The sequence below is a fragment of the Polypterus senegalus genome, chromosome 16 (assembly GCF_016835505.1).
Source record: "Polypterus senegalus isolate Bchr_013 chromosome 16, ASM1683550v1, whole genome shotgun sequence".
NCBI lineage: Eukaryota > Metazoa > Chordata > Cladistia > Polypteriformes > Polypteridae > Polypterus > Polypterus senegalus.
Window position 1 is genome coordinate 1,698,313 of NC_053169.1, and position 27,420 is coordinate 1,725,732.

The 27,420-nt window shown below is 37.3% G+C and overlaps 1 protein-coding gene across 2 annotated transcripts in view; it reads right to left on the reverse strand.

Annotated features, from left to right (window-relative positions):
• fam91a1 (family with sequence similarity 91 member A1) overlaps positions 1–25,892 on the reverse strand; it is a 41,044-nt gene extending 15,152 nt beyond the window's left edge. The window contains exons 1-16 of one of the 2 annotated variants that reach the window (XM_039738354.1): positions 25,641–25,892; positions 20,735–20,819; positions 19,389–19,540; positions 17,522–17,579; positions 15,967–16,034; positions 13,802–13,915; positions 13,333–13,423; positions 10,627–10,689; positions 9,121–9,227; positions 8,973–9,011; positions 7,473–7,585; positions 5,786–5,889; positions 4,691–4,800; positions 4,251–4,337; positions 3,773–3,896; positions 365–513 (exon numbers count right to left, since the gene is read on the reverse strand). In XM_039738354.1, the coding sequence (XP_039594288.1) occupies positions 365–513; positions 3,773–3,896; positions 4,251–4,337; positions 4,691–4,800; positions 5,786–5,889; positions 7,473–7,585; positions 8,973–9,011; positions 9,121–9,227; positions 10,627–10,689; positions 13,333–13,423; positions 13,802–13,915; positions 15,967–16,034; positions 17,522–17,579; positions 19,389–19,540; positions 20,735–20,819; positions 25,641–25,712 (1,536 nt within the window). In that variant the 5' untranslated portion in view covers positions 25,713–25,892. The remainder of the gene's footprint in view (positions 1–364; positions 514–3,772; positions 3,897–4,250; positions 4,338–4,690; positions 4,801–5,785; positions 5,890–7,472; positions 7,586–8,972; positions 9,012–9,120; positions 9,228–10,626; positions 10,690–13,332; positions 13,424–13,801; positions 13,916–15,966; positions 16,035–17,521; positions 17,580–19,388; positions 19,541–20,734; positions 20,820–25,640) is intronic. The other variant, XM_039738355.1, reaches the window with a different exon arrangement.
• Positions 25,893–27,420: the final 1,528 nt, after the last annotated feature.

Genomic DNA, 27,420 nt, shown 5'->3' on the forward strand with positions numbered 1-27,420 from the left:
GTCCAATTAAAAACAGAAGTTGGTTGGAACAAAAACCTCCAGCCACAGTGGGTCCCCAGGACTGAGTTTGGGAAGCTCCGCTCTAAGCGATTCCTGTCTTGAACCCTTTGCTACTATGATAGGCTCTGCATCACTACACTAAAAAAGAGATTCAAGAAGTGGACAGATGTAGTTTTTGGAGTTTGAACATGAAATGTGCTGTATTATAAGACCTTGTGATATTTTTTACATAACACCGCGCGATAGCACTCTGTGACAGATGATGAATACTACACAGATAAAGACTAACAAAATATATATAATTAAACATTCATTTTGCCAATAATTACAATGATGATTACTTAAATTATGTAGTTAAATTTACCTGGGGTGTACAGCTACTGATTGGCCGTATTTCGTTACTAAGTGGTGCCATGGAAACCAGGATCTTGTAGTTCTTGTTCAAAACTCGGCTACACGTTGCAGAATCTAACCCAAGTAAGCTCTCACAACGGAGAAGATCCACAGCAAAGCCTATAAACAATAAATCCATGCATTGAACTTCCATAAACATATAATACATTCAACACTGGGAAATGAACACATGGATAATGAAGGAGTGACTTGAAAACAATGCTGAAAGAATAAAATTACTTGACAATTACTGCTTATAATGAAGGTATGTGAATGTAGGTAATTACAGATTAAAAGTAGCCAAGTCTATTGTTTTGTTACCTTGTTATTATGCTTATTATTTCATCCCATTTTCCAAAAGAGATATCAAATGAATTCTCCAGAGATGTTTTAACATGTTTTGGTATTGAGCTGCTTTTATAGAAGCTAATCGTGAAGCTCTAGGGAATGTTTATATGAAAACACAGCACATGACCACATACAAAGAAGTGTGTGATGGCAGAGAAATAAGTAGCATCATTATATAGTCAACATTACAATGTCAGTCACGTCTGAGAAACTGGCAAATCTGGCAAGCACATTAAAAAATACAAAACCAATTTAAAAAACCAGAAGTTCTGTAGTTGTTTCATTATGTATGTAACTCTATCTCTCTATATCTATCTACATACATACTAGGGGGGCAAAGCCTCCTGCTCGCTTCGCTCGCCCTCCCCCCCGCTACGTGCCAGCCTCTTTGCATCTCTGACACTCGCATTGTGAAGGGCCGGGGCTGAAAGCACGATAAGGAGATGCGGACAGAACAGCTGCTGGTTTGCTGCTGCTAACGAGCTACTTGATCTGCATGTCCTGCTGTGCGTCGATCATTTAAAAGCCTGTACAGCAGCTGTCCTTTTGTCTCACAGGATGTCAAAATGTCTTCCAAGAAGATCACATCTTGACCCAAGTTTTTTTTTATTTAGATAGATAGAGAGATATGGAGAGATATAAATAAATAATATATAGATAGGTTGGATAATGGATGGATGGATATAGATATACCATATTTACTCGTGTACCACAAGCACCTTAATTTTTACAAAAAAAAAAAAATCGTTTTGCCCCGTGTACGACGCGCTTTGATTGTATAGGAAGCGTTGAGAGAGAGAGCATGCGCGAGCAATTGAGCAAGAAAGGGAGTGCAAGAGAGAGAGCAAGCGAGCCCAAGCAGAAGTAAACATTACAGAATTACATTTCCTCGTGTATGATGCGCACCTGATTTCCTAATGCTAATTTTCGGGAAAAAAATGTGCACGTGGTACATGTGTAAATACGGCGTGTATATATCACACACACACACATATATATATATATATATATATATATATATATATATATATATATATATATATATATATATATATATATATATATATATATATATATATATATATATATATACACATACCACTTGGGTTTGAACCTCCATCTTATTACATTATATGTGGCAAGCGGTGACCTCCGCATATTTATCAGGGTTCACATCTTACAGAAAACCACATAGACAAACTAATTGATTACACAACATGGCAGAAAGAGAATGAAGAGCAGCGGCATAATCAACAGGTTTAGCTGTTCTTTGACCAAACATTTAGAATGGTCAAGGGGAATCATGTAAAAGACCTCCTGGAATTTTCATGCACTAATATCTCAAGAAATTACAAAAGAAAAATGTGGGACAACAAAAAATCCAGCTGCTATGGCATTATGTGTCCATGTGTATTTTATTTGTGTTCTTGAGTAATTATGTGTTTAATTTTTACATATTTTTGTCATGTTTATTAGTGTGTACTCTCCTATTAAATGTTCGTATGTTCCACCTTCTTACTAGACAAAACCTTAAGAGATGGGATCACCCTAACATCTCCACTGCCTCTAACTATATAAAATGAGCCGAGAAGACCTAGAAGTGGGAACCATTTCTCATTTATTTGAGTTTTAGCAATACTGCCTTTCTGCCTTAATTTAATGGTTTTTACTGTTCTGGTAATATTCTGGTCTGCTCCCTAGCTTGTTTTGGAGGCCTCACCTATTTTGCTGTGGAGGAAACTCTGTTTATGGCAAAAGTAAGTAGTAGCTCTGTAGACAAAAACTCCTTGACGTAAGAAGATTGTTAGCAATTTAGCATTGAGCAAATCTCTGGATTTAAGGAGGTGATAAAAGACGTAAGAACGTCACACACACTTTTAAATATCTCGGCACAGATTATAAACTTAGCATCCAAATATCCTGACACAGTGTTATTGCCGCACCATGATGCTGTCCAAGACAGTCCTTTAGAAAAACAACAAAGTTTACTATGCTATCTTAATACTTTGCTCTTCTGTTTATGTCTCTCTATTATAAAAGAAAACCTTGAGACTAAACTATTGCCAAGAGATTTTTTCAAGTCCCGCCCTCCTCTCAACCATTTTCAAACATGCCCATGGTCCCCTAACTCTCATTCGTGTGAATGCTTTTGTCAGACACAGTTACTGCGCTCAGCTCTTATAAATCTTTATTTTCCTCACTTTAAGTTCCCAATAAAAGAAGACTTACTATGTCCAAATCTTATTGAAGAATTTCATCCCGAAGGGTTATCAACAAAAGAAATGCGTACACAGGCAAGCCTAGCACCAAGAAACGATGAAGTCAAACAAAATAATGCAAAAACTGTTAATCGGTAACATGGTAATGACATGTAAAATTTTAACAGGAGACAAGAAAGGTAATGTAGTACATCTTTCGCGGAAAACATTAGACACCAAAGGTGATCTTGATATGCCATTTGTATTAAAACGTTCACAGTTTCCCGTTAGAATAGCTTTTGCTATTACAATTAACAAATCACAGGGACAAACGTTAAAAAAAAAGTCGGTTTATTTATTAGACAGAAAGAAACTCATGGGAAGTTATATGTTGCATTGTCCAAACACGGAATTAAAATTCAATGCCATATTGACGAAAAGTTATTTCAAAAAATAGTTTTTACTGAAGTTTTACAGTAAAAGTGTTAGTTTAAAAAGTATGTGCGCGTTAATTTCAAATCCAAACAGAACGAAAACATATAACACAATGAATACCTCTAACTCAACATGAAGCATCATTTTCTTTCAATTTATTACATTTTACTATGGTTAATTACTCGCTATAATGTAAAATAGTTCTATTATGCATATGTAACAATTCCCATGAAAATAATCTATTTAAACTGTACATCCGCTTCCCCATACGCGAATGGCAGATCCACGAAGTGGCTAGCACGTAGCGTCCGCCCGGGGGTTGGCGATCGAAGTGAGCAGGGGGCAGAGTAAGATTAAAACGTTAAGACAGTGTGTTAATCTCTTAACAGTTCTCCTACCATTGCTTGGTTGTTCAGGGTCTAAAGTTAAGTCCTTATTGTGCCTTAGAAACAGTATGGTGTTTCTGAGAGTAACTGCATGCTCAAAGTATCTCTGGGCTTCACCTTCAGCAGTGCTCTGAACCTTTAAAACAAACCATTGAACACTTTGAAAAACAAAATATTCACATCGAAGGCTTACATCAACACATCAATTGATGAATGCTTTTTAAAATGAAAATACAAAGTGATTTAAAGTACAATTATAACAACAGATAAAAAAAAAAAACTCAAACTCAAAAATTCAAATGCATTTAAGTAGTATAGAAATGACAGCTCACTACTGATGCTAAATTTGAAACAAGGAGACACGATGCACAGCAAAAAACAAAACATCTCTCATCAGCCAACTAACTTGAACACAAGAAACAACAATGTTTAAAGTCTTTACTCATATAAAACTAATATATCTCATAAAGGCATAACATTTTCACCTTACCTTTTCAAGCTCAACCAAAAAACTATCAAGAGATTCATCCGACAGCTTGCCCACCTCAAACATCGTGACAGCATGACTTTTCAAATTCTGTAAAATAAAATGAATATTATAAGAGCAACCCCATATTTTATATTTATTACATGGTAAATATTGTAATAAGCAGTATATACAGTATACAGTGTGTACCTTAGTCTCTTAACCGGCATTCTGTCCCTTCTATTCTTTACATATAATAAATGCACTTTTACACATATACATGATTTTGGATAAGTACTGTTACAGCATCTGTAACCAACAAAGCTAACAACTGGTAAGAGTCTCAATCTCACAAGGCTATCTTGCCATCTTTATAATTATTCTAAGAATGTTTTAAGGTTATTTTTGAACAGAAAATGCATTTAATTGATATATTTATATTTTTTCTTTCTCTGGTAACTTACTGGAGACAGATTTCCCATCATTAAAAATGCAGTGAGTGTTGAATCAAAAAGAAAAGCAATCCTTTTTGTATGACCACTTGATATGCTCAAACTGCAAAGACTAGATGTTTCTGTCAGAAATATAATAAAAAAAAGACAACTTGAATATACTGAATGAAACATGACATAGAAAATGAAGATTTCAAGCAGCTGAAGAGACCATTAGATATTAAAATGCACACACAAAGTATACACATACAGTACATTCATACACACACGCTCTAATATTTTTGGTTTTTTCCTTTTAAACTCTGCCTCTAAGGTCAGCATCCCAGAATTGTCCTTTCTCTGTTACAGATGACACTAATCATTAGGAACACCACTACTAGGATGGCTATATTTTTAAATCAATTTAATGGAACCTAGAAAAAAGGAGCAAATTTCTATCAAAAATATGAAAATGTCAGGGTGTGTTCAGACTTTTGACTGGTAGTGTATTATTTATATGTATACCCATATTATATATACACAGAGGTGGGCAAGAGTGGGTTTACAGTTGTGAGTATGTGAAATAGAGTTTATTCTTGTATTAATAATATATTACTTATTTATTTGTATTATCTTCTTATTTGTCTTATTATTAATGCCATTAGCAAGTAGACTACAAGAATGTGTAAATCATGAAGGCCCGCAATTTGAGCATTTACAAGATTGTACCTAAGGGGTACTGTGTCATTGTGACATTCTATTGAGTTAATAAAATTAATAAAGCTATTGAGTTAATAAAGGTATTGTAATAATCATAATTTGCATGTCGTTTTTTCATACAAACAACTGTAAACCTGCTTTTGCACACCTCTTTATACAACACACATCAAGACATTAACACTTGATGATCATAACCCCCAAATAATGGTGATGTGTTGCATGTTGGTCAATATAGCTCTGTATTCTGTATACTTGACAATAAATTTGAGCTTGATAACACACAGACACAACCATACATGCATACTTACATTATACAGTATGTAGAGACACAGAAAGGTTTGATAGTGCTAATAAAAGATCATTCTCGTGTCAAAAAATGAATAAATTATATCAAATTCATTGCCTAACCTTGGTCTTCTTGGCTGTTAGTATCAGAAGCCGACGATGAACATTCTACAACAGGATTTCCTCCTTCCCAGGATAACAGCATCTTCTGAGAATCCATAGTACTTCTGTTAGAAAAAGTGCACAGTGCTTTCTTGAAAGCAGTATGTCAAAATATCTACAATTCACCAAGTTAAAAACTTTCTTTATAATGATTTATTACACATAAAATAAGATACTACAATTGGATTTCACATCTCGCTTTATTCTTAATATACCATTATGCTCTTTAGAGTTACTCAGTTAAATATGTTAAAGACTAAATTTTAAGAAACGTCTTTAAAATCAAACAGGTAACAGGATAATAGGAAACAGAAAATGCATTGATTTTTACTGTTCTCTTTAAAAGTTGAAGTTTATAGAATTTATTCTACAACCCTATTTATTGAAAATACCTGTACTCATTAATACTTTAAAGTACTTAAAATATGTGAAGTACATAAAAATGTTTGGCATTGAATTATACTTTTTTACATTTGGAGGCTAGAAATATAAAAGGACTGCAATTCCAAAATTTCCTCAGAAACCTCTTAGGATTATAAACACAGAGTAGTCAAAGGACACGTGTGCCCCCGTGATCCTCAGACTGTGAGGTGCTCTTGGTGCATGTCCATAGCAAACCGACCTAACAGGAGGGACCAACAATGAGCCACCTAACACTGACTCTCAGCATTGGTTGAAAGAAAAACTAGAGGGCCAGGATTCAATCCTGGCATCAGACACTGAAAGGAACATCTATTAGGCTTCAGTTAGGGCAAGGGGGTGAATGAGATTTGGGAGCAACCAGATATGGACTGAGATTGTTCACAGTTAATAATGCATACATAAATAAAATTTAAAAAGTCACAAAAGCATATTTTATTTAGAAAGTAATAAGTGTTCTGCTCAGGAATCAATAAAACAAATATGTTTGAAAATTTTTAAATTAGACTCAAATCTAGAATGCTTTAGAATGGCAAGTGCCATTGAAGAAATCTTCCGAATTTGCATTGCATGGCTGAAACTAATTTGGAATGCTTTTTAAAATTTGTGTAAATAATTTACATGAATGAGTATGTAGTAAGTTGATGTTAAAAGTCCCATTAAAATAATTTCTTTAAAGAGAGCCTTGATATAATCTCGGAAAATTACTTTTTCAGACAAACGACGGTTAACAAAAATACGGTTATAAAATCTCTTACTTAATGTGATAAAAAATGGCTTCCTAGTGACCATTAAGTTTCAAATAACTATATTGATAAAAATCAATTTGGCATATTGGCGTAGTTGATCAGGATCAAGATTCAATCCTGTATTTGAATTTTATGTCTGGTCACTATCCATGTACTTACGTGAGTTTTCCTCAAGTTGTTAATTTTCCTTCCACAAAACTAAAGACGTATGTGTTAGGTTAACTGGTAATTCCTAATTTGCCATGCATAAATGTGAATGTGTGTGTGTGTGTGTGTGTGTGTGTGTGTGCGCGCGTGTGTGTGTGAGAGTGGCACTGCAATGGACTGGTGTCCTATCCAGGGCTTCTGGGATGGCCTCTGGCCTCCAGATTATGAACTGAATTACATGTGCTTTAGAAAGTTATCTTATGTAAATGTCCTATCCCAAACTAAAAAAGAATACGTTTACTTTACACTATTACAAAGAATGAAATAAGTACTTTAATCGATTTAAAGACTGAATGCTCCTCCATGATGGATGAAACTGATCTGCATTTGTTATTTGACCCTTCTTCACAGCAAAGCCAAGTCGGCAGTACATTGAAACTGCATTCTGCAAAACATAAACCCAAAGGATCAAAACAGTTTCTTCAATGTATATAAGCATTCCTTCTCATACTTGGATATTCTTACATTTTATCACATGATAATAAAGAATCTTAATATATTGAACATTACATTTTATTGCCAATGTTCAACTTATAAAACTCTCTAATGCAAAGCAGAAAACATAGTACTATAGTTCCTCTTACATTAGTTTTAAATGAAAATGACTGATTCTTTCATCATTTAGAGAGACACAGTGTTCCAAGTTAATTAGCATGTGTGGCAATACTGACCCTATAAGCCTATTTGCCCAACTAGAGCATATATTAAGTGGAGATGCTTTTGATAGAAATTATTAACATTTGTCCATTAGGATACAAACCTACTAGCGTTGTTCACTTTTTATACATGTTTATTCAGAATGAATCTGAACAACTGAACAGAAACAATCACCCCCAGCCATATATTTTACCTAGACCATCACCTGTCATTTCCCGTCTTTAAGCCAATAATGCACTCATTGGTACTATATGCTTCAAGTTCCTGCTTGTGTTATAATTATCATTACCTTCTCATGCAGTTTCTTGTCAAAATCAAGATAGACCTTATTATATGTGCCTCTCAGATAAAATCTTTTTGTTGCTTCCTCATGTAACCTGAACACCTTAATGAAACATGATCTCCCCGACTGTTAACTAATACAAACATTCTGACATGTGTTGCTCAATGATGTATTTAATAATTGTTTCCACCAATAGTCCTACAATACACATTCCGCTATCTGGCTAACAGTTACTAGAACACCACCATCGCATTTTTATATAATGCGTTCAGGTTTGCTAGATGCCAGCCTTTAGTAATTTCACACTACACTCGATCATTTACTGCTCTTAATACTGACAAACCTTTCCGGTGTTGACTTGAATTTTCAGCAATATTCTTTTGGCATTTCTGCTTTCTTTTTCATTAGCGCTCTCATATGATTAAATGCCCTGCATTTACTGATAGGTACTTGACATGGGTATGTTATACAGCTGCTCCAGAATAAAAACTTTAATTCTTTACTAATTTTTTTTAAGATATTCTTTTAATTTTGCAGTCATTTCTACATTTTGAGATCAACCTGTACTGCACTGCATTTGTTTGGTGCTAGATATAATTAGGACTATGTTCAGATTGTCATTTTACTTCTATGTAAATGGAAGTTTAGTGATAGCGGTCGAAAAATTTGCTATTGAGGTAACATCAGATTCTAATTCTACGATGTTCAAAATGTCAAGAAATGATAATTAATTAGATTTGATTAGAAAAACTTTATTAATAGCAAAGGGGAAATGTAGATGAATACAGCAGGAGAATGAACACCTAAAGTTTTTAAACAAATAATTACGTACCTTCACAAGATTTAAATCGATTTCAAGGACATTTGAAAGCTGAAAAGTAATACAAAAGGATTTACTGGAAATACATTTGAAAAACAACAAAAAAAACGTAGGTTTGTACTTTGAGTCAGGAAAACAAAAATAACATTTATTACCTTACCTCAGAAACATTAGTATGCTCGTCGATAGAGACAAATATTTTGTAGAGCAGTGTTTCAAAGTAGTCACCTTGGACGCGATTCATTACAAATCCTTCTAAAGGTGGCACTAGAAGGAGAAAGATAAAAATCACTACATGGTTTAAAATGATCTACCCATAAAAGTGAAATCATTACTCTATAAAACATATCATAATCCAAATAATTGGTATTGGTTGTAAATATTGTTTGTACTATAACTATAGACACATTTTACATTTTTTTGTCTAAAGAAAACATCACTTACACTCCTTTGGCAATGATAATTACAGCCCACACATGACAACCATTTATTTATGAAATAACTAAAGTCACTGACACTGCAAAGGTTACTTGTTTAATAAAATAAAAAAATAAAAAAGTACATTGAAACTGAGCCGAGTTGCTTATGGACATATTAAAACCTATCTTGCTCAAAACTCTGTCGTTAAAATATAATGCACCGTCACCTTCAGCATGGGAGAGGGGCTATATAAATAAAATACATTATTATTATTTATTATTTCACTACTATGTTCACTTTTTGGACATCCCACTGGTGTTGCTCCATCCCTATAACAGCCTTCACTCTTCTTTCCTCAAGACTCTTGAATGTGCCTGGGGGAATGTGTGCTCATTCTGCTAAAGGAGCATTTGTGCGGTCAAGTACTGATGTTGGATGAGAAGACTTGGCTCACAATTGGCGTTCCAATTCATCCCAAAGGTGTTCAGTACAGTCGAGGTCAGGGGCTCAATGAAGGCCACTTCAGTTCCTCATTGACTTTATGGACCTGGCTTTGTACACAGCAGCATAGTCATCCTGGAACAGAAGAGGACCTTCCTCAAACTGGAAGTGCACAACAGTCTAAAATCTCTTTGTACGCTGTAGCATTAGCAGTACCTTTCACTGGAACCAACTCTGAAAAACAGCCTCAAACCATCACATCTCTTCCACTGAAATTTACAGTGAGCACTATGCAGTTCAGAAGGTAGTGTTCTCCTGGTGAAGCATAATTCATCACTCCAGAGAACACCCTTCTGCTACTCCAGAGTCCACACATTGTGATCTTAGGCTTGTGTTCAGCTGCTCGGCCTTGGGAAATTCTGCAAGGTTCTGGTTTGGATGGAGTCAGTCCAACAAAGATCAAACAGACAAATGTGCCCTCTAACCTATCTGAACTGTGGGAAATTTAGGAAATAAATTAACAGCATGCTTCAGGAAAATGTGGAATCTGAGCATCTTTGGGATCTCATGAATTCATGAGGGCAACACAAACACTCAATAAAAGAACCTGAAACTGAACCTTGACGCCAGTCCTGCAAGGGATAAGAAGTTGTGCTACTTTGAAACCCATCTCATATTATCAATAATAAAACATAATGGAAAGCAAACAAATAACATCAGAAAAACTCAATCAACAATGGTGTGTACTGGCATGTTTCTAAAATAAAGAACATCCAACCAAATGATGGTTTCTGAAGTAACTTACCAGCGATACAGCTATCATCAGAAATTGGAACATCCAAATAAATGAAGCCTTTATTATATAAACCTTAAATGAAAAAAAAACGTGAAATGACATTATTATTTTAGTATTATGAATGTGAGTATAAATGAAAATGTCCTTGTTTTATAATGAATGCTAAAAAGTTACCTTAACCATAAAAAATAAATGTTGAAAAATGAAAGCACTATTTTATACACCAGAAACAGAAATAAAAACAATGGTTTTCATAAAAAGATGGCATGCTGGCAAAGTAACTAACAGTGCTGCCTCACAGTTCCATTGGACAGGATTTGATTGATGGTAAGACTGTAAACAATATGGCGTATGCTCTCTCCTGTCTAACATTCCTATAATGTGCGCTTGAGATCAGTTGGTGCATCTGGAGTGGCGCAGACACAGTGAGTGCAGATATGGACAACGGTATGTCACACGGTGGACTGGCACACCTTCTGCCTATTGCTACCAGGAATGTCTTTGGTTTCCTGTGATCCTGTGCTGGAGGAAAATGCTCTGAAACGCAATTTTTTGGAGGTTCCGATTATCACATTTAGGAATCTATTAAAAAAAAAAAAAGTCAGTAGCTTGACATGCAAGTTCCAAAAAACAAAAAAGACCAGACAGAAAATTTCAATCTCCTTAGATGTGAGTTTCATTAATATGACCCTGTAAATTGGTCCAACAGTAATGTGTGTGCAGCACAGTGGACTAACGTCCTGCCCAGGCCGATTGCTGATTTCTGCTTTTGTTCAACTGCTGTATTGAAATGCATATTTTTTGACATAATTTTTGTAATATACATTTTAAAAATAGTACCACTTTGTAATAACTATAACTTTATATGCTGACAAAAAAGCATTTTAGGCGGTATGGACATGTGATGAGAAAAGACAATTAATATGTGGGCAAAAGAGTAATAGGAAGGGAAAGTACAGGGGAAGAGAAAGCGAGGAAGGCCAGCATGGAGATGGATGAACAAAGTAAAAAAAAAAGGAAAAGGGTCCGACTGCACGGGACTGAGCTTTATGGAGAAGGTGATTAGGCACATTGACCCCACATAGAAGTGTAAGGAGGAGGAGGAGGAAATACATTCTATTGAGGATGTAACAAAAATAAAAGCAAAACAAATGAAGAAAATATCTTCTCTCCTTCAAATAAATATTTCTTAATAAAGAGGTTTTCATTCACAGAACAAAACCATACAGTATTTTTTATTGCATATCAAAAAAGGATACTAATAAATGAAGGGTCAGCAATGTGAAAGGGAGTAGATGTTCATTTATAGTCAATTAAACTGTCATTTATACAGAGATGACAACCGCACTCTCATAACATTAGCTTGATCTGCTTAATTCAAATTAGAATCCAAGGATCACACGCACTAAGATAACGTCAGACTACTGTTTTATGCAAATAAAAGGACCGATGTGAGACACCTTTCAGTAGAAAGAAATTCAGTAAACAAAGGAAGGACCTTATTCTAATTACAAATTTCACCAAGCCATGCATATATAGAATGCCACAGAGCCGCAGCAGGAACAGGATATTTTAGCTCTCAGAAAACACAAGGGGCTGTGAGGCAGCTGTTGTCTTGCGACATTAGGGAACAACCTCAAATGTAGCAATTAACAAGAGTATTAGAGACAAGTTCTTTAAGGCTTTCTATTTTATTAACAAATCTGGAAGAAATGTATACATTACTGGAGTTAGACTCACACTGGAGAATAAATAAATGGAGTCCTAGTGAAGATCCTTGAGGCTGAAGCCTGAATAGACTTAGCCAGATGAGGACACAGTAAAAATAGCGAGGCTTTTTGGGTTGGGAGGAAAAAAGGTATCTTCATACTATAAAAATACGATTATGGGGATTAAGCTGGAAATATAAGGTGTTTTCTTATTTATATACATTTCAATACACAGAACGCCCAGGTTTTGAACAGGCAGAGCAGCACTGAAAAATATTGCTTTCCCATGACTTTGGCTACACACAGATAATGTGCAGCATGTCTACTTATTTTAGCCAAATAATTGTTCGTGACTATTCTCCAAACCATTGTTTTAGTCTGTCTAAAGAATATAAAAATATACTTTTGTACTGTGGCGTAGCATTGTTGAAAAATGGTCATCTAGGAATTCAGAAACTGAAGTGTTCATTTTTAGCCTGAAAATATCATTGCTTACTACTTTGGCCGACACCGTTATCCAAGGTGACCTACAACATCTGAGAGATACAATCGGTTATATTTCATTTTTTTCCCCCTTTCCAATTGCACACAGGCAGGTGAAGTGACTTGCTCATGGGCACACAGCGGCAGGATTTGAACCCACAACTTCTAAGTTTGAAGTCCAAAGTCTTAACCACTATTACTGGCTCAAGATGAGATCTTTAATAATGGACCCCACTCCCTGTATTATGCTTGTTTATTTCTGCCACTTTCATCCTCATAATACTGTATAAATGACAAAACAGAGTGTAGGATATTTTGGATTTTATTAAACTATGAAATGTCATTATTATCATATCCTACCAGGAGTTGTTTGTCACTACATACAAACAGACAGACTACTGAATGATTAACTGTCCATGAAGTATGCTTGCTGGAATGAGAAGAAAAATTTACAAAACTGAAAAAGAAAAATAGAAACAAAATAATATTCACCACAGGGGAAAAATGTTTAAAACATACTCACTGAGCACAACATTGTATTCAATTAATCCAGCCAACTGGGGACCAGAATCTATGAGCTTATCAACAGCACTTTTTTCTGTAGGGGAACATATCTTAAAACAAATGAGACAACACAAATTATTAATTGTGCCACTGAGGAAAACAAAAAACAAAAAAAGAAAACAAGACTTAAAAAACTGTGCCAGTCTTAAAGAAACTTGTTTATAGAATGACATATAAATAAGATTCTTTCACTGACACTTTTATATTGTCTGCTGTTGTCCAGCATTGGTCACCATTCTATCAGAAACTTTGACATGTCTGTTCTCCACTAAAACATCAGATTACATTTTTTTTCCGGCCATCACTACAAACTACATGGGGTAAGTAACATATAAAAAAAAAGTATCATTTTTGGGGGTACTGTTCCTATAAAACCTTTTCTATCATATAATATTATCAAACACATAGATGCACAGGCCAGTGCTTACTCTAATATCATCCTCCGTAATGAATCCAGCTTGCACAACCCACCATGGCTCAACAGATATATCTACTGGCTTCAAAGGAAGGAGGTCCCGGGCACTTTTCCTCCTGAAGAATTTCTTTAAAGACAAGAAAAAAAAAAATTGTGTTTTATTGGATGATCCCTGCAAAATATTGAATACAGCTAAATATAAACATTCATCAATCCATTATCCAACCCGCTATATCCTAACACAGGGTCATGGAGGCCTGCAGGAGCCAATCCCAGCCAACACAGGGTGCAAGGCAGGAACAAACCCCGGGCAGGGCGCCAACCCATCGTAGGGCACACACACACACACACACACGGGACAATTTAGAATCGCCAATGCACCTAACCTGCATGTCTTTGGACTGTGGTAGGAAACCCACGCAGACACGGGGAGAACATGCAGACTTCACGCAGGGAGGACCCCAGAAGCAAACCCAGGTCTCCTTACTGTGAGACAGCAGCACTACCACTGCACCACCGTGCCACCCTAAATATAAACATTGTACCAAAATGTACTCTCGATTAAACCTATTGGATTGTAAACTTAGTGCAACTTCCTAGTCAAGAACAAGAAAAAAGACAACTTTGACAATGAACAGGAAAAGACCATTTATGTTTACTTGTGCCATTTATTTTGATAGAACTTAGAAAATTTCATGTGTTTCATTAAAAATAAAAATAAAAAAATCAATATCTACATTAGTCTCATTCACCTAGTAGCTACATACGTTTAAGAAGAACTAAACCAGTGCACAGTGACAAATTTAACATGGGCAAACACTGAGGTGTGAGGTGTAACAGAATCCCTGCTGGTCATAGTCGGTCATTATCCAACCTGCTACAGTATATCCTAACACAGGGTCACGGGGGTCTGCTGGAGCCAGTCCCAGCCAGCACAGGGCTCAAGGCAGGAACAAATTCCAGGGCGCCAGCCCACCACAGGGCACACACACACCAAGCACACACTAGGGACAATTTAGGACTGCCAATGCACCTAACCTGCATGTCTTTGGACTGTGGGAGGAAACCCACGCAGACACGGGGAGAACATGCAAACTCCATACAGGGAGGACCCGGGAAGTGATACCCAGGTCTCCTTACTGCTGGTCATAGTGAAACAATGAAATTCAAATTCCAATTATGTAAAAAATTGAGATTTTTAGATGAAATGATGAATGCATGACATCATATGTTGGGAGTATTTCCGAACAAATGTGCTTTAAAATTTTAGAATAACTCAAATTTCTGTGTTCCACCCTCCCAAAACATGTAGATTAAAATAGTGTGGTATATAGAAATGATTGGCTGCCAATTTCCAGTCAGAAACCAGCTAGAATTGCCAAACTCTGTGATTGTTCTTTTTAAGATTTGTGCTCAGGTCTTTCCTGGAGTCAACTTCACTCACCCCTTGTTTTGTGTGGGGGGATTCAGTGTCCATCAGAGCCACTGAAATACCCAGGGTTCCACCAACACTCAGTCCTGCAGCCCATCTTTTGATTGCGGTAAATCTACACCTTGATGTCAATCCCCCTGCTCACACTACATGAGCGGCAAAAGATCTCCTGCTCAAACATTTCTGCATCACTGCTCATACATAATTAACTTTAAAAATCAGTCAGCAGTCTCAAAGTTTCTTATAAAGCAAAATTGATATCATTTTGACAGGCTGATTAGCATGATGACCAACAATTACAAGTAACAAGATTACCCTAATTCTCAATTACTTGCTTAGCATAAGTGAATCAATGAGCCAGGGGCTTGCAGCTATATAAGAGACAGTCAAGATATGTTTTATTATAACATAATATTCTCAAATTTGCTTAATCTAATTCAGGGTTATGAGGGGCCATAGCCCAAAGCAACATTGGATGCAAATCAGGAACCAACCCTGGACAGGGTGACAGCCAATCTCAGGGCCAACCTATGCAAACAGCACTAATTTAAAAAACATCAATTAACCCAACCTAAATGACTTTGGGGATATATACGAGAAAAATCTATGCAGACAAAGGAAGAACATGCAAAACCCACATAGAAAATGACCATGGGCAGGATTCGAAACCAGGATGGGAGATCTGTGATTCCGCAACATTAACCACCGCACCACTACGCTGCCCATCTCATACAAAACATTCTTACCTTTGAAGAACGGCATTGATTCATAAGGTCAATGTACTGGTTCCTCCCTATTCCCAGGAGTCTAAGGCCTAAAACAGAAATATGTTTGTTACCTTCAAGTACAAGAGACCTATAAAATGAAAAGCCAAAAACACGTAATATTTTGGAGATAATAATGTTATTGCCTATAAGCACAAAATCATATACAATGTTAAAATCATTAGACACTCTCTTTTCTGTTACAGGAGGGCTGTAAGACAATCATGAGAGTCAAATCAATAAAACACACACATTTCCTCCCTCAGTGGTTTAAAAATCACAAAAATATGCAGCTATGAACCAGTCTTTGATTTCTAGAACTTTTTGACCATTGAATAAAGTATAAAAAAAAGTCTCATTGGTTGTAAACAGTTTATATTTGCATCCACTGTTTAAACGTTATTCCCAAAAAAAATTGTGATACACAATTTTTGCGATCTGTACATTTGTTTTTGAATTTATAAGATATTTTGACAATATGATAATAGCCTTGGTAAAAATGAAATTCAACTCAACTAAATGAAGATCCAGTACATATGAGACACATTATAAAGGTGTATTGTCGTAGGTATAAAGGAGCTCCAGTAGCGTTCCTTGACACGCCTTTGTTGAGTATTTCATTGGCTAAACGTCCTCACTACTAGTGTGTAATAGAGAGGATGTGCAGCATTGTTCATAGCTACCATCAGTTTTTTCTTTATCCTCTCCTCCACTACTGCATCCTACAGTTGAGCCTGCTGATTTGGTGGGCCTCCTTTGAGGTAATGTTACTGACCCAGCACATCAAACTGACTATCGTAAAGATATTGAAGATGTATGGGATGTTGCTACCTACCTTCTTTATATATAATACACTACCGTGACTGTCCGTTTGTCTATCCAGGATTTTAAATCTCCTGTAGCTTGCAAACCGTTTGAACTATTGACCTGAAATGCAGTACACATATACTACGTGATGTCTACTATCCTCTTTCGGGGTGACCACCAAGGTTATTGCTGTTTTTGTTTTTATTTTATTTTATCGTAGAATCAACTCTTGGCAGTGTACAGGTGCTGTTCTCATCCCTACCACCTTTGCCGACCTCTTCATATCTTAAATCATTCTTGAGGCAGATTGAAGACTTAAGTGCCAGCTTAAGTGAAAAATTAAGGAAAACATACTAAGTAATTGCAACAGAAACACTGACTTAATCAGTTTTAACACGAAAAGATGCCAACAAAAGAAGAGAAGAAGTGGGTCGCTAGGGTGGAGAAAAGAAGACCTGCTCACGAAGCAGCAAGCGCATCAACCTCTGAGCAAACGAATGGTAAATGTACAGAGAAAAAGGAGGAAAATTATAAGTCAAGTGGATTCACTGCACATTAAACCAGCGCTGCTGGTAAAGAAATTTTCTTAAGGTTCTTTAAGAAGCTAAATTCCCCCTTGGGATATATAAATCCATCAAAAAAAAAAAAAAATTAAATAAAAAAAAAAAATTAATATAAATAAATATATATATATATATATATATATAAAACCAAAAAAAAAATCACTCACAGTCAGCAGCAGTGAAGTTTGGTAAAGAGTCATAACTTTTTTCACTGTTCATTATATCCTGAAAAACCAAAAAAAATATACTATAACAATTGAAGTTTGTGCTGTTATCTGATAGTTGATCATACACAAATTTAAACTCTAAAGGAAAACAAAAACATACTAAGAAGGCTAAACCTAAATACAATTAACAAAGATTATTAAGATTATTAGGATAACATCCAAAAACTCACACTTCACAGTTCTGTCATACATAATTCAAATATAAAATGTACAACACACATTTATTATTGAAATCACTAATTTACTGTAACGAAGTAGGACTTACAAAAGTTAGTTTAAAAAACGTTGCCGATGTTCTGATGTAAACAAAAGTCAAGTATAGTCATTTTGGAAAATGAGAGCAATGGACTAAAATCCACAGAATCCTGAAAATGAAAACTGCAGAGGTCTCCAAAAATGTGTAATATAATATACATAAGTAAAACACTGAAAAAGGGTGCTTGAGGGATGTGGGCTACGAGGAAAGACTGAAGAAGTTCTCTCTTTCCAGTTTAAAGGAAAACTCCAAACTAATAGTGATATTTTGTTTTATATGTTACTTACCCCATGTGATTTGTAGAGATGAGTGTGAAACATTTTTTATCTAATATTTTCATGAGGAATACAGGTTTAAAATGATCATGTAATACAAGCCAATGGTGAACAAGGCTGTACAATGACAGGTGCTTCAAAAAGCATCCATGGGGAGAAAAATAAAAATCTCACGCTATTAATGTTGCATAATCCAATTATCCAGTTGCTTGGTCATGACATGCAAAACACATGCATTTTTGGCTAAAATATTGTTAAATGCCAGGAAATGCAACTCACATAGAATTGGCCTTCAACTGAAGATCAGACTATAAGCCAATGAATAAGGGCTAGAGGCAAATTTTCAATTCAAAAACTCAGTCCCATGTGGCTTTATATATATATATATATATATAATAAAATTATAATAAAAAAAATCCTGGGACGAGACATTACTTTTTCAGAGAGACACTTTCATGTCCTGCGAGAAGGGACTTTGTGCCAAGAGATTTAACCAGGCCCAGGGCTGGAAATAAAAGACAAAGAGTAGATGACAAAGCAGAATGTCGTAAAGAATTCAAAAACGTTGCCGTGATACACATGAAGAGCAGGTTAGAGATAATGAAAGTACAAAATTCAAAATTCTCAAAAAAATGATAGCAAAGATCGCCTTAGCACAAACAAACGTAAATTACTACTCGGTGAAATAAGGGAACAGTGAAAAGAGATTGAATATATTGCTTGGATTTAAACTTTAAGTCAGAGACTTGTAGATCATCTAATTCGCATTTCCATCAGGGAAAACTAGTGTTTCTTCCTAGTGAAGAGGCATATCCGCAAGAATTAAAAGATTTGTTGTTAGGTGAAAGTGAAATCCACATACGCATGCGGCAGAGACATGAAGTGGCTGGCGCGTAGCACAGGCCAGAGAGGTTCGCGAGCGAAGCCTCCTAGTATATGTCTGTGTGTGTATGTATATATATATATATATATATATATATATATATATATATATATATATATATATATATATATATATATATATATATATATATATATATATATATATATATATATACATACATACATACACACATACATACACACACATATACACACACACAACAAATTAGTACACATTGGTCTATAGACAGTGTGAGTAAAAAAACCACAGATGAAGATGTTTAAAGGTCTCCACTGATTGTGGGCCCATCTTCCGCACAGTATGGACAGTTAGGTAACACAACTTGCAATTAAAGTGTGTATAACAGACAATACAGTTGAAACACAAACCTACCTCCATTATTCCAACATAGTATAAAAATGGCGTAACTCTTAATCCTTTCACCATGATATCAGAAAGGTGATAAGGGTACAACATTAGGTGTTCCCTGCTGTACTTCAGCAGCTCTTCATAATATTTTCGCTCATCTTTTTTGACATGCTTCACTGTTAAAGAGAACACACATTTACTATTACAATGAACTTCATAATGGATGGAAAACAAGCCACAACTGGGGAGTTGGACAAAACAGGATCAGTAAATTCTCGCAAACAAAGGATGTGAGAGAAATGAAAAAAATGAAAAATAATAAACTGGTGAATGTTATGAGCCTTAAAAGAAGATATGTGAGAGCATCTCTGAAAATTGGTAAAGCATTATAATGAGCAACAACTAGAAATTCAGCACATTTCTGTTAATAATATTATACTTAAATACACCGAGATGATATGAGAAACAGAAAAATCTTCTCCACATTGTGGGTGATCTCTAATACTCATGTTATCTGTATTAATGGAAAATAAAATTTAAAGCAAATTAATAAAGTACTAATTGTACATAAATAAAAAATGACTGGGAATTTTTACATTGGAGAACCACTAAAATAGAGGAATCGTTTAAGATTTACTAATTTGTGTTTTTATGCTAAATTCAACTGCATATACACACAACCCATATGCCAATAAGAAAAGAACAATAAAAAGTTGATAAACGTTGGAGCTTGTTGTGTTGATAAATTCTAACTTTAATTTTGTATAGTTTGAATGCTGCCTACATGTGAAAAAGGCAAATAATTTACCATCTGCTACATGCCCATGGCTGGGAATGTAACCAGCCCTCCTCAAGTGTCTTCGCTCAAGTATTGTTGTCTTGCGGCCCTTAACTTAGTACTACTTCTTGTAACTTCAATAAAAATATTAAGGAGACTTAATTGATTCAGTAATTAAGATTAAGTAATTGAGCAAATTAAAATTATAGTAAAGTCCAGGATTTAGAAGGGGTATAATTAGTCTCAAATGTTTTGGGTTGTTCTGGATCTCGAGTTGTTGCAGGGTGCAGGACAGGCTCTCCAGCCATGTAAACTGGCACTGCATAACTGAATTGTCACTAAAATGGACTGGTATCTCACCATTGGTTGGCTCCTGCCCTGTGCCCGATGCTGCCCTCATCAAGTTTGGGAAATGAATTAACGGACGATCGTACCAGTGAATAATCAAGAGCCAACTTGTCATGTATCAAACCTTCTGCATATTTTTAGAAAAGAATTAAACTTTGAAGTCAAAGAGTACAAGCCCATTAAAACAAAGGAACAAAGACCAAACTTCAGCTTTATTCAATTTATTATTTCCTAAAATACTTACCCAGGTTGTTACGGAATCGTAACTGATTTTGAATACTGTACAGCAGGACTTGTTTGTCATACTCTCGTTGAGAATTACCAAGGCTCTGGGGAGAGAGGAAAAAGAAAAAAATGACAGATTAGTAACTAACCAGTCCACATGCATAGATATTATATTCCACTTAATACTTAAAATATTGTAAAAAGGCCACCCATATAAGGCAACACAACATAAACTGAATTACAATGACACTTTGCTTACTAGAAATCTGTTTTTGGTAGAAATATGTCAGTTAAGAATAATGCGCATCATTTTGCTCCTTCACTAGTATCTATTTACTTGGATATTCCAAATACTGTTATCCCTTGCGATTCATAGGGGTTAGGGGCGCAGGACCCCAGCAAATACATAAATGAGCTAATACGTTTTGGGCCTATAATTACAGTATACTTTTAAGTTTATTACACTACAGAAGATGCAAAAACTTGCAAGACATGCGAGACAGAAAAATTCCTGTTCAAGCAAATCACGTGTGTGAGGCTGTCTGCCGAGACAAAGATGAGTGCCACCCCCAGACAAAGTATATATAATATTTAATAAAAAGCAGCTTGTTGAACAGTTTGAAATGAGTATGATGTAATGCCCAGACGTTAGATAATAAATAAACCGTATTCACTGGAATTGCAGCATCGAGGTCAGTAATAATGTGGATCAGTCCTTAAAATGAATGATGCACACAGTCAACAAAAATCAATGAATCAAAAATGAACAAAAAAGAGACACAAAAGAAGAATCTGAACCCCAGACAGGGCAGGAATCCTGGCCGAGACATGACAGTGCCACCTTTCTGATGGCAACGGGTTTAAATAGACGATGGCTTGGATGTGTTGTGTCCCTAACAATAACAGAACCAGCAACAACAGGAATGTGCAATGTGTGTCTGTGTGTGAAAATCTTCTCACACTCCCAAAACTTCACAATTATCAAGTTTTATTTTACTCCTTATGGGTCATTGAAGCCTCAGATGGCAAAATAAATATTAGAAATCGTGTACAGGATTTAAAAAATGATTGCCTTTTTTTAAAATCTGATGTTGTTGCTTAACTTATAAATACTACAAATTCTGAAACTGAACATTGAGGAAATGTTTAGGTAAACCAGTTTGTAACCTGATCGTTCAAAGGAGGAATGGAGGACTTTCATGTATAAATACAAAGAACTGAACACGTCAACGATTTCCTCAGTAAATATATTCCTAACCAGCAATGGCGTTCTGCACGATAACGTGCAGTGAATACACTTGACTCGAGCATTCCTAGTTTTCATCCTCTTTTTCTGTCCATTTATCATTCGTTTGCTCAGAGGTTGATGCCATTGCTGCGTCCTGAGCTGCTCTTCTGTTCTTCACCCTAGCAGCCCGCTGCTTCTCTTCTTTCGTCGGCATTTTGTCGCGTTAAAACTGATTGAGTTAGTTTTTGTGTTGCAATTACTAGGTACGTTTTCTTTCATTTTTCATTTAGGCTGGCACTTAAGTCTTCAATCTGCCTCAAGAATGATTAGCGAAGGTGGTAGGGAATGAGAACGGCGCCCATACGCATGCGCCGCACGGCCACTCTGCTGCTCGCTGCCGAGAGTTGATTCTACAATAAAATAAAATAAAAATAAAAGGAGCAATAAAAATCTTCACCCCAAAAGCAGATAGTAGACGTCACGTGGTATATGTGTACTAATTTTCAGGTCAATAGATCAAAAGGTTTGCGAGCGACAGGTGACTTAAAATCCTGGATAGACAAACGGACAGCCAGAGTAGTGTATTAGATAGAAAGATGGGGCTGTTGACGTGACATTTTCACCAGACGTCGGTAACAACCCAAGTAATCCACACATACAAAGACATCAAAACAAATAAGTCCATAAATTATGTGTAATAAAGTGGAATGACACTGAGAATAAGTACTGAACACACAAAGAACCAACAGCCACCTGTCAGTGCACAGCTGCTTTTGTCCGAATTGATGGCCTATAAAAAGGTTTCTCATTACCAAGGTGTCTCTCATGATGGGTAAAAGAAAAGAGCTCTCTCAAGACCTTCACAAAACTACTGATGGCATCGGTGACAGACAAACTTCTAAACTTCTGAATGTTCCACTGAGCACCGTCGGGGCCGTAATCCACAAATGGAAAGAACATCGGGTCACCATAAACCGGCCAGGACCAGGCGCTCCTTGCAAGATTTCTGACAGAGGAGTCACAAGAATAATCAGAAGAGTTGTCGGAGAGCCAAGGAAGACCTGGAATTAGCAGGTCCAGTAAGTGATGCGCTCAGCCGCCACGGCCTCTCTGCACATCGCAAGACCTCACTGCTGATGACAAAGCACGCCGAAGCTCGTTTAAAGTTTGCTGAACAGCATTTGGACCAGCCAATGAAATACGGGGAGAACAGCCAAATTGAACTCTTTGGATGTCATTGCACACACCATGTTTAGGAGGAGAAATGGCACTGCACGTCACCCCAAGAACACCACACCAACAGTGAAGTTTGGAGATGGGAACATCATGGTGTGCAGCCGATTTTCAGCATAAGGTACGGGCAGACTTCATATACTTGAAGGAAGGATGAATGGAGACATTCTTGATAAGAACCTCCCGACATCTACCAGGATGTTGGACGTTGATCCTCAAACATACAGCCAAGAAGACTCTCAATTGGTTTCAGAGAATAAAGAAAATAAAGCTGCTAGAATGGCCCGACTTGAATCCAATTGAAAATCAATGGAAAGACCTGAAGATCAGAGTTCATAAAAGAGACCCCTGGAACCTTCAAGATTTAAGATAGAAGAATAAGCCAAAAGTCACACCTGCGACTCGTTTCTCCGTACAGGTGGCATCTTGAGGCGGTCATTACCAACAAAGGCTTTTTCTACCAAGTATGAAATAAACTTCAGTAAGCGTGTTCAGTACTTATTCCCTGTGTCATTCCACTTTATTACACAGAACTTAATTTCTGGACGGACTTGTTTTGATGTCTTTTTATGTGTGAATTACATGGGTTGTTACCGACGCCTGGTGAAAAGTTCACGTCAACAGCCCCATTAGAAATACAGGGCACGTCAAAATGATGTTAACACTAATGGTACTGCTATGTATATACTTGTATAAAAGTTATGTGCCACATATGTTAAAAACATGATGGCGAACAAGTTGAGACGTTCCTGTAAATCATGTTTTGTGAATAAATTGTTTCCGTCATTCAAATGTTAACATAATTTTGACTCACCCTGTATATTTACTGAGAAAAACGTTGATGCGTTCAATACTTTCAAAGTGTTTTTCTTTTCAGCCTATATACATCGGACTTCCAATACGAGTCGGAGTCCTGCCACGTGCAAAAGTTCGCTGATAACACTGCTATGGTGGGCTGCATCAGGAGTGGGCAGGAGGAGGAGTATAGGAAACAAATCAAGGACTTTGTTAAATGGTGCGACTCAAACCACTTACATCTTAACACCAGCATGACCAAGGAGCTGGTGGTGGATTTTAGGAGGACCAGGCCCCTCATGGACCCTGAGATCATCAGAGGTGACTGTGCAGAGGGTGCAGACCTTTAAATACCTGGGAGTGCAGCTGGATGATAAACTGGACTGGACTGCCAATTCTGATGCTCAGAAACGTCAGAGCCGACTATACTTCCTTAGAAGGTTGGCGTCCTTCAACATCTGCAATAAGATGCTGCAGATGTTCTATCAGACGGTTGTGGTGAGCGTCCTCTTCTACGCGGTGGTGTGCTGGGAGGCAGCATAAAGAAGAGGTACGCCTCACGCCTGGACAAACTGGTGAGGAAGGCAGGCTCTATTGTAGGCACGGAGCTGGGCAGTTTGACATCCGTGGCAGAGCGACGGGCGCTGAGCAGGCAACTGTCAATCATGGAGAATCCACTGAACAGGATCATCTCCAGACAGAGGAGCAGCTTCAGTGACAGACTGAGGAGATCCCACACTATGAGACTCTTGAATTCCACCAGGGGGGTAAACAGTATCAGTATGCTGCTGCTGGATTATGTGAATTTCCCCTTGGGATTAATAAAGTATCTATCTACTCATTTTCCCCGCTGTATATATAATATAAAAAAGCATTTTATATACATGGGATGAGATTTGACCTCATTTCAGCCAGTGGATGGTTAAGGCCTTGGACTTCAGACCCCAAGTGTGTTCATTCAAGACACTGTGTGACCCTGAGCAAGTCACTTCACCTGCCTGCACTCCAATTGGAAAAACAAAAGAAATGGAACTGTAGCTCAGATGTTGCAGGTCACTTTGGATAAAGGAGTCCGCCAGTAAGACGTAACGTAACGTAAATGACACAATGCTGGGAAAGTCTCTACAATTCAGTTACCTCCCAATGAGCAGATACTGGGAGCTGGAGACATTGAGATGATTCCCTTGCCATTACACGCGAGTGTGGCAACTCAAACCTTGAAAGACCTGGCATACCATTCAGTGGCTCTCCAGGGTTATTGGTATTAAGTTTCAAATTTCCACAACTCCAAAATGGAGTAATCCGGCTGGACGGAGAGAAGAAATCCGCGACTGCTTCATCCTTCCCTAACAGACTACATATGTCATGTGTGAAAGTTAAAGGGCGCCAATGAGAAATTAGTAAAGCTGAATTCTCAACATAATCAAGTCAAATATTTATAAACGGCGACGACAAGAATATACTGAAAAAGCGTTTAAGAAGAAGCATCAACCGAGACATTCTGGATCCGGACCGGCACGAAATTATACGAAGCATTTCTACTTCATGCAAAACTAAGGATATCGAGTTGTCTCAAGCTGCAGACGACCGACACAAAGATTGTATATCTGCGGCATGTGACGAGTAAGGTGACAAGTAAAAATAAAAAAAAAATGAAGAATCTCTCTACCTGTTTCACGTTAGCCGGTAGTTTGGTCCAAGGGTAGTTCTGCCTGATATGAAACTCCACATCTGTGTTCATGCTGAAGTAATGACAGCGTCCACAACTTAGCGCTGGCGAAATAACGAGAGCAGCGCGACGAACATTACACGTGGGACTCAATTCGCACTTTCATATCCCTCGCTGTCTTTCTTGGATTCTCCGCTACTTTGCCCAATTGCCCCAGCTTTTTTCACTTCCTATTTTGTTAAACGCGGAAGTTGACGTTTAAGTGTGACGTTATTTCCGCTTCGCGCTGGTTGGCGGGATGTGGTGTTCACATGCCGGGTGTTTCGGCGGTCAAATTTCAGACGCTCTTCACTGTCATTTGGAATTAATACGGATAAAGTATGGAGGAAAGTTTCGGACAAAATTAAATACGTATGCAAATCAATAAAAGTGGTGTGAAACATAACAATAAATAAATAATTCCAACACAGATTATGAGTATGAATAATTAAATTGATCATATATTGTTTAGTTCTTTATGTATTTATTTCTTCATGTATTTATTTGTAACATGAACTAAGTCCTGAAATGATAACTGTCACTTTCACTTGTCAAAGCTGAAAACGGTGGCCTTTAACACGTTTTTTTGCTGGGTGAATCGTTGCAGAGAGAACAGGTATGCGCTTTTCTTTACTTGGTACGTGAACAGCAGGAGGCGCTTGATCCCTGGGAATGTGTCATTTTATTAGATAGATTGGTTGAGCCCTGAATGGCGGAAATATAAACTCAAGAATAACGTATTATAAACTGATATACACTATATATATAGCGCCACAATGGATGGATTCTCTACTCCTTACATGACTCTGAGGTGGTTCACGATCCTTAACAGGATTGCTTGTCTTTTGCCGCACTCGCTGGACTGAGCAGAGTTGCCGTTCTTATAAGCGCTCCTGCTATCCATGATGTAATGTCAGTTCATTCTTTGCATGACTCATTCCATACAAATCAAGGCCGAAGAGAAGTCATTGCCACATTTGAGTTCTTCATTGCGGGATGCTGATGGCTGCAGTTCTGTTTCGGCGGAGTACAGGAGGCATTCTTCGAGCCCAGGGCCGTTTCTGGGCATAGACGGTGTATACAAGCGTCCATGCTGCCCTCTAGTGGTCAGGGCTCATTACTGCAGCCCACTGTTGAGTTTTCTATCTTTATTTAATTTAGAAAAATGTGTACGGACCGGACCAGAGCACAAACAAACGTTTATAATGTCCACCTCAGCATCGTCTGCACTATACACGGCACTGTCTGTCCGCCGTTGCATACACTCTTGCAGGCAGCGTGCCAAGCATCTCGTACGACATGTGGCTTCCTTGCTACCTGTGTGTCGCCCACGTGTGCCAGTGAAGTGCAGCTGCTTCAGCTTCGCTTTCTGCCAGGACCAGGACTCATGACGCACATCATTTTTTCCCACAGGAAACGCCACATAAACGCCTTCACCAATGTGGCCCTTCTTCACACCTCACTCCTTCAGATGCATCCCTTCTTGCGCCGGCTTCTATTTAACTGCCACCACCCGCCGCGCTTAAACTCCGCCCACCTTTCTCCGCCTTCCCTAAAGTCTCAAGTGTCCCCCAAACCCAGCCCCACCCACTCGCCTCAGCAGCCAATCAGCCGCTCCAGTTGACCAGATCGGGTTGAGGACAAATGAATCCCTGATTGTGAAACTGGTTGGAGCAGAAACCTGCGACCACTGGGGGTCCCCAGGCATGAACCTGAGGGCCAGTATGTTTTACAGTAGGTA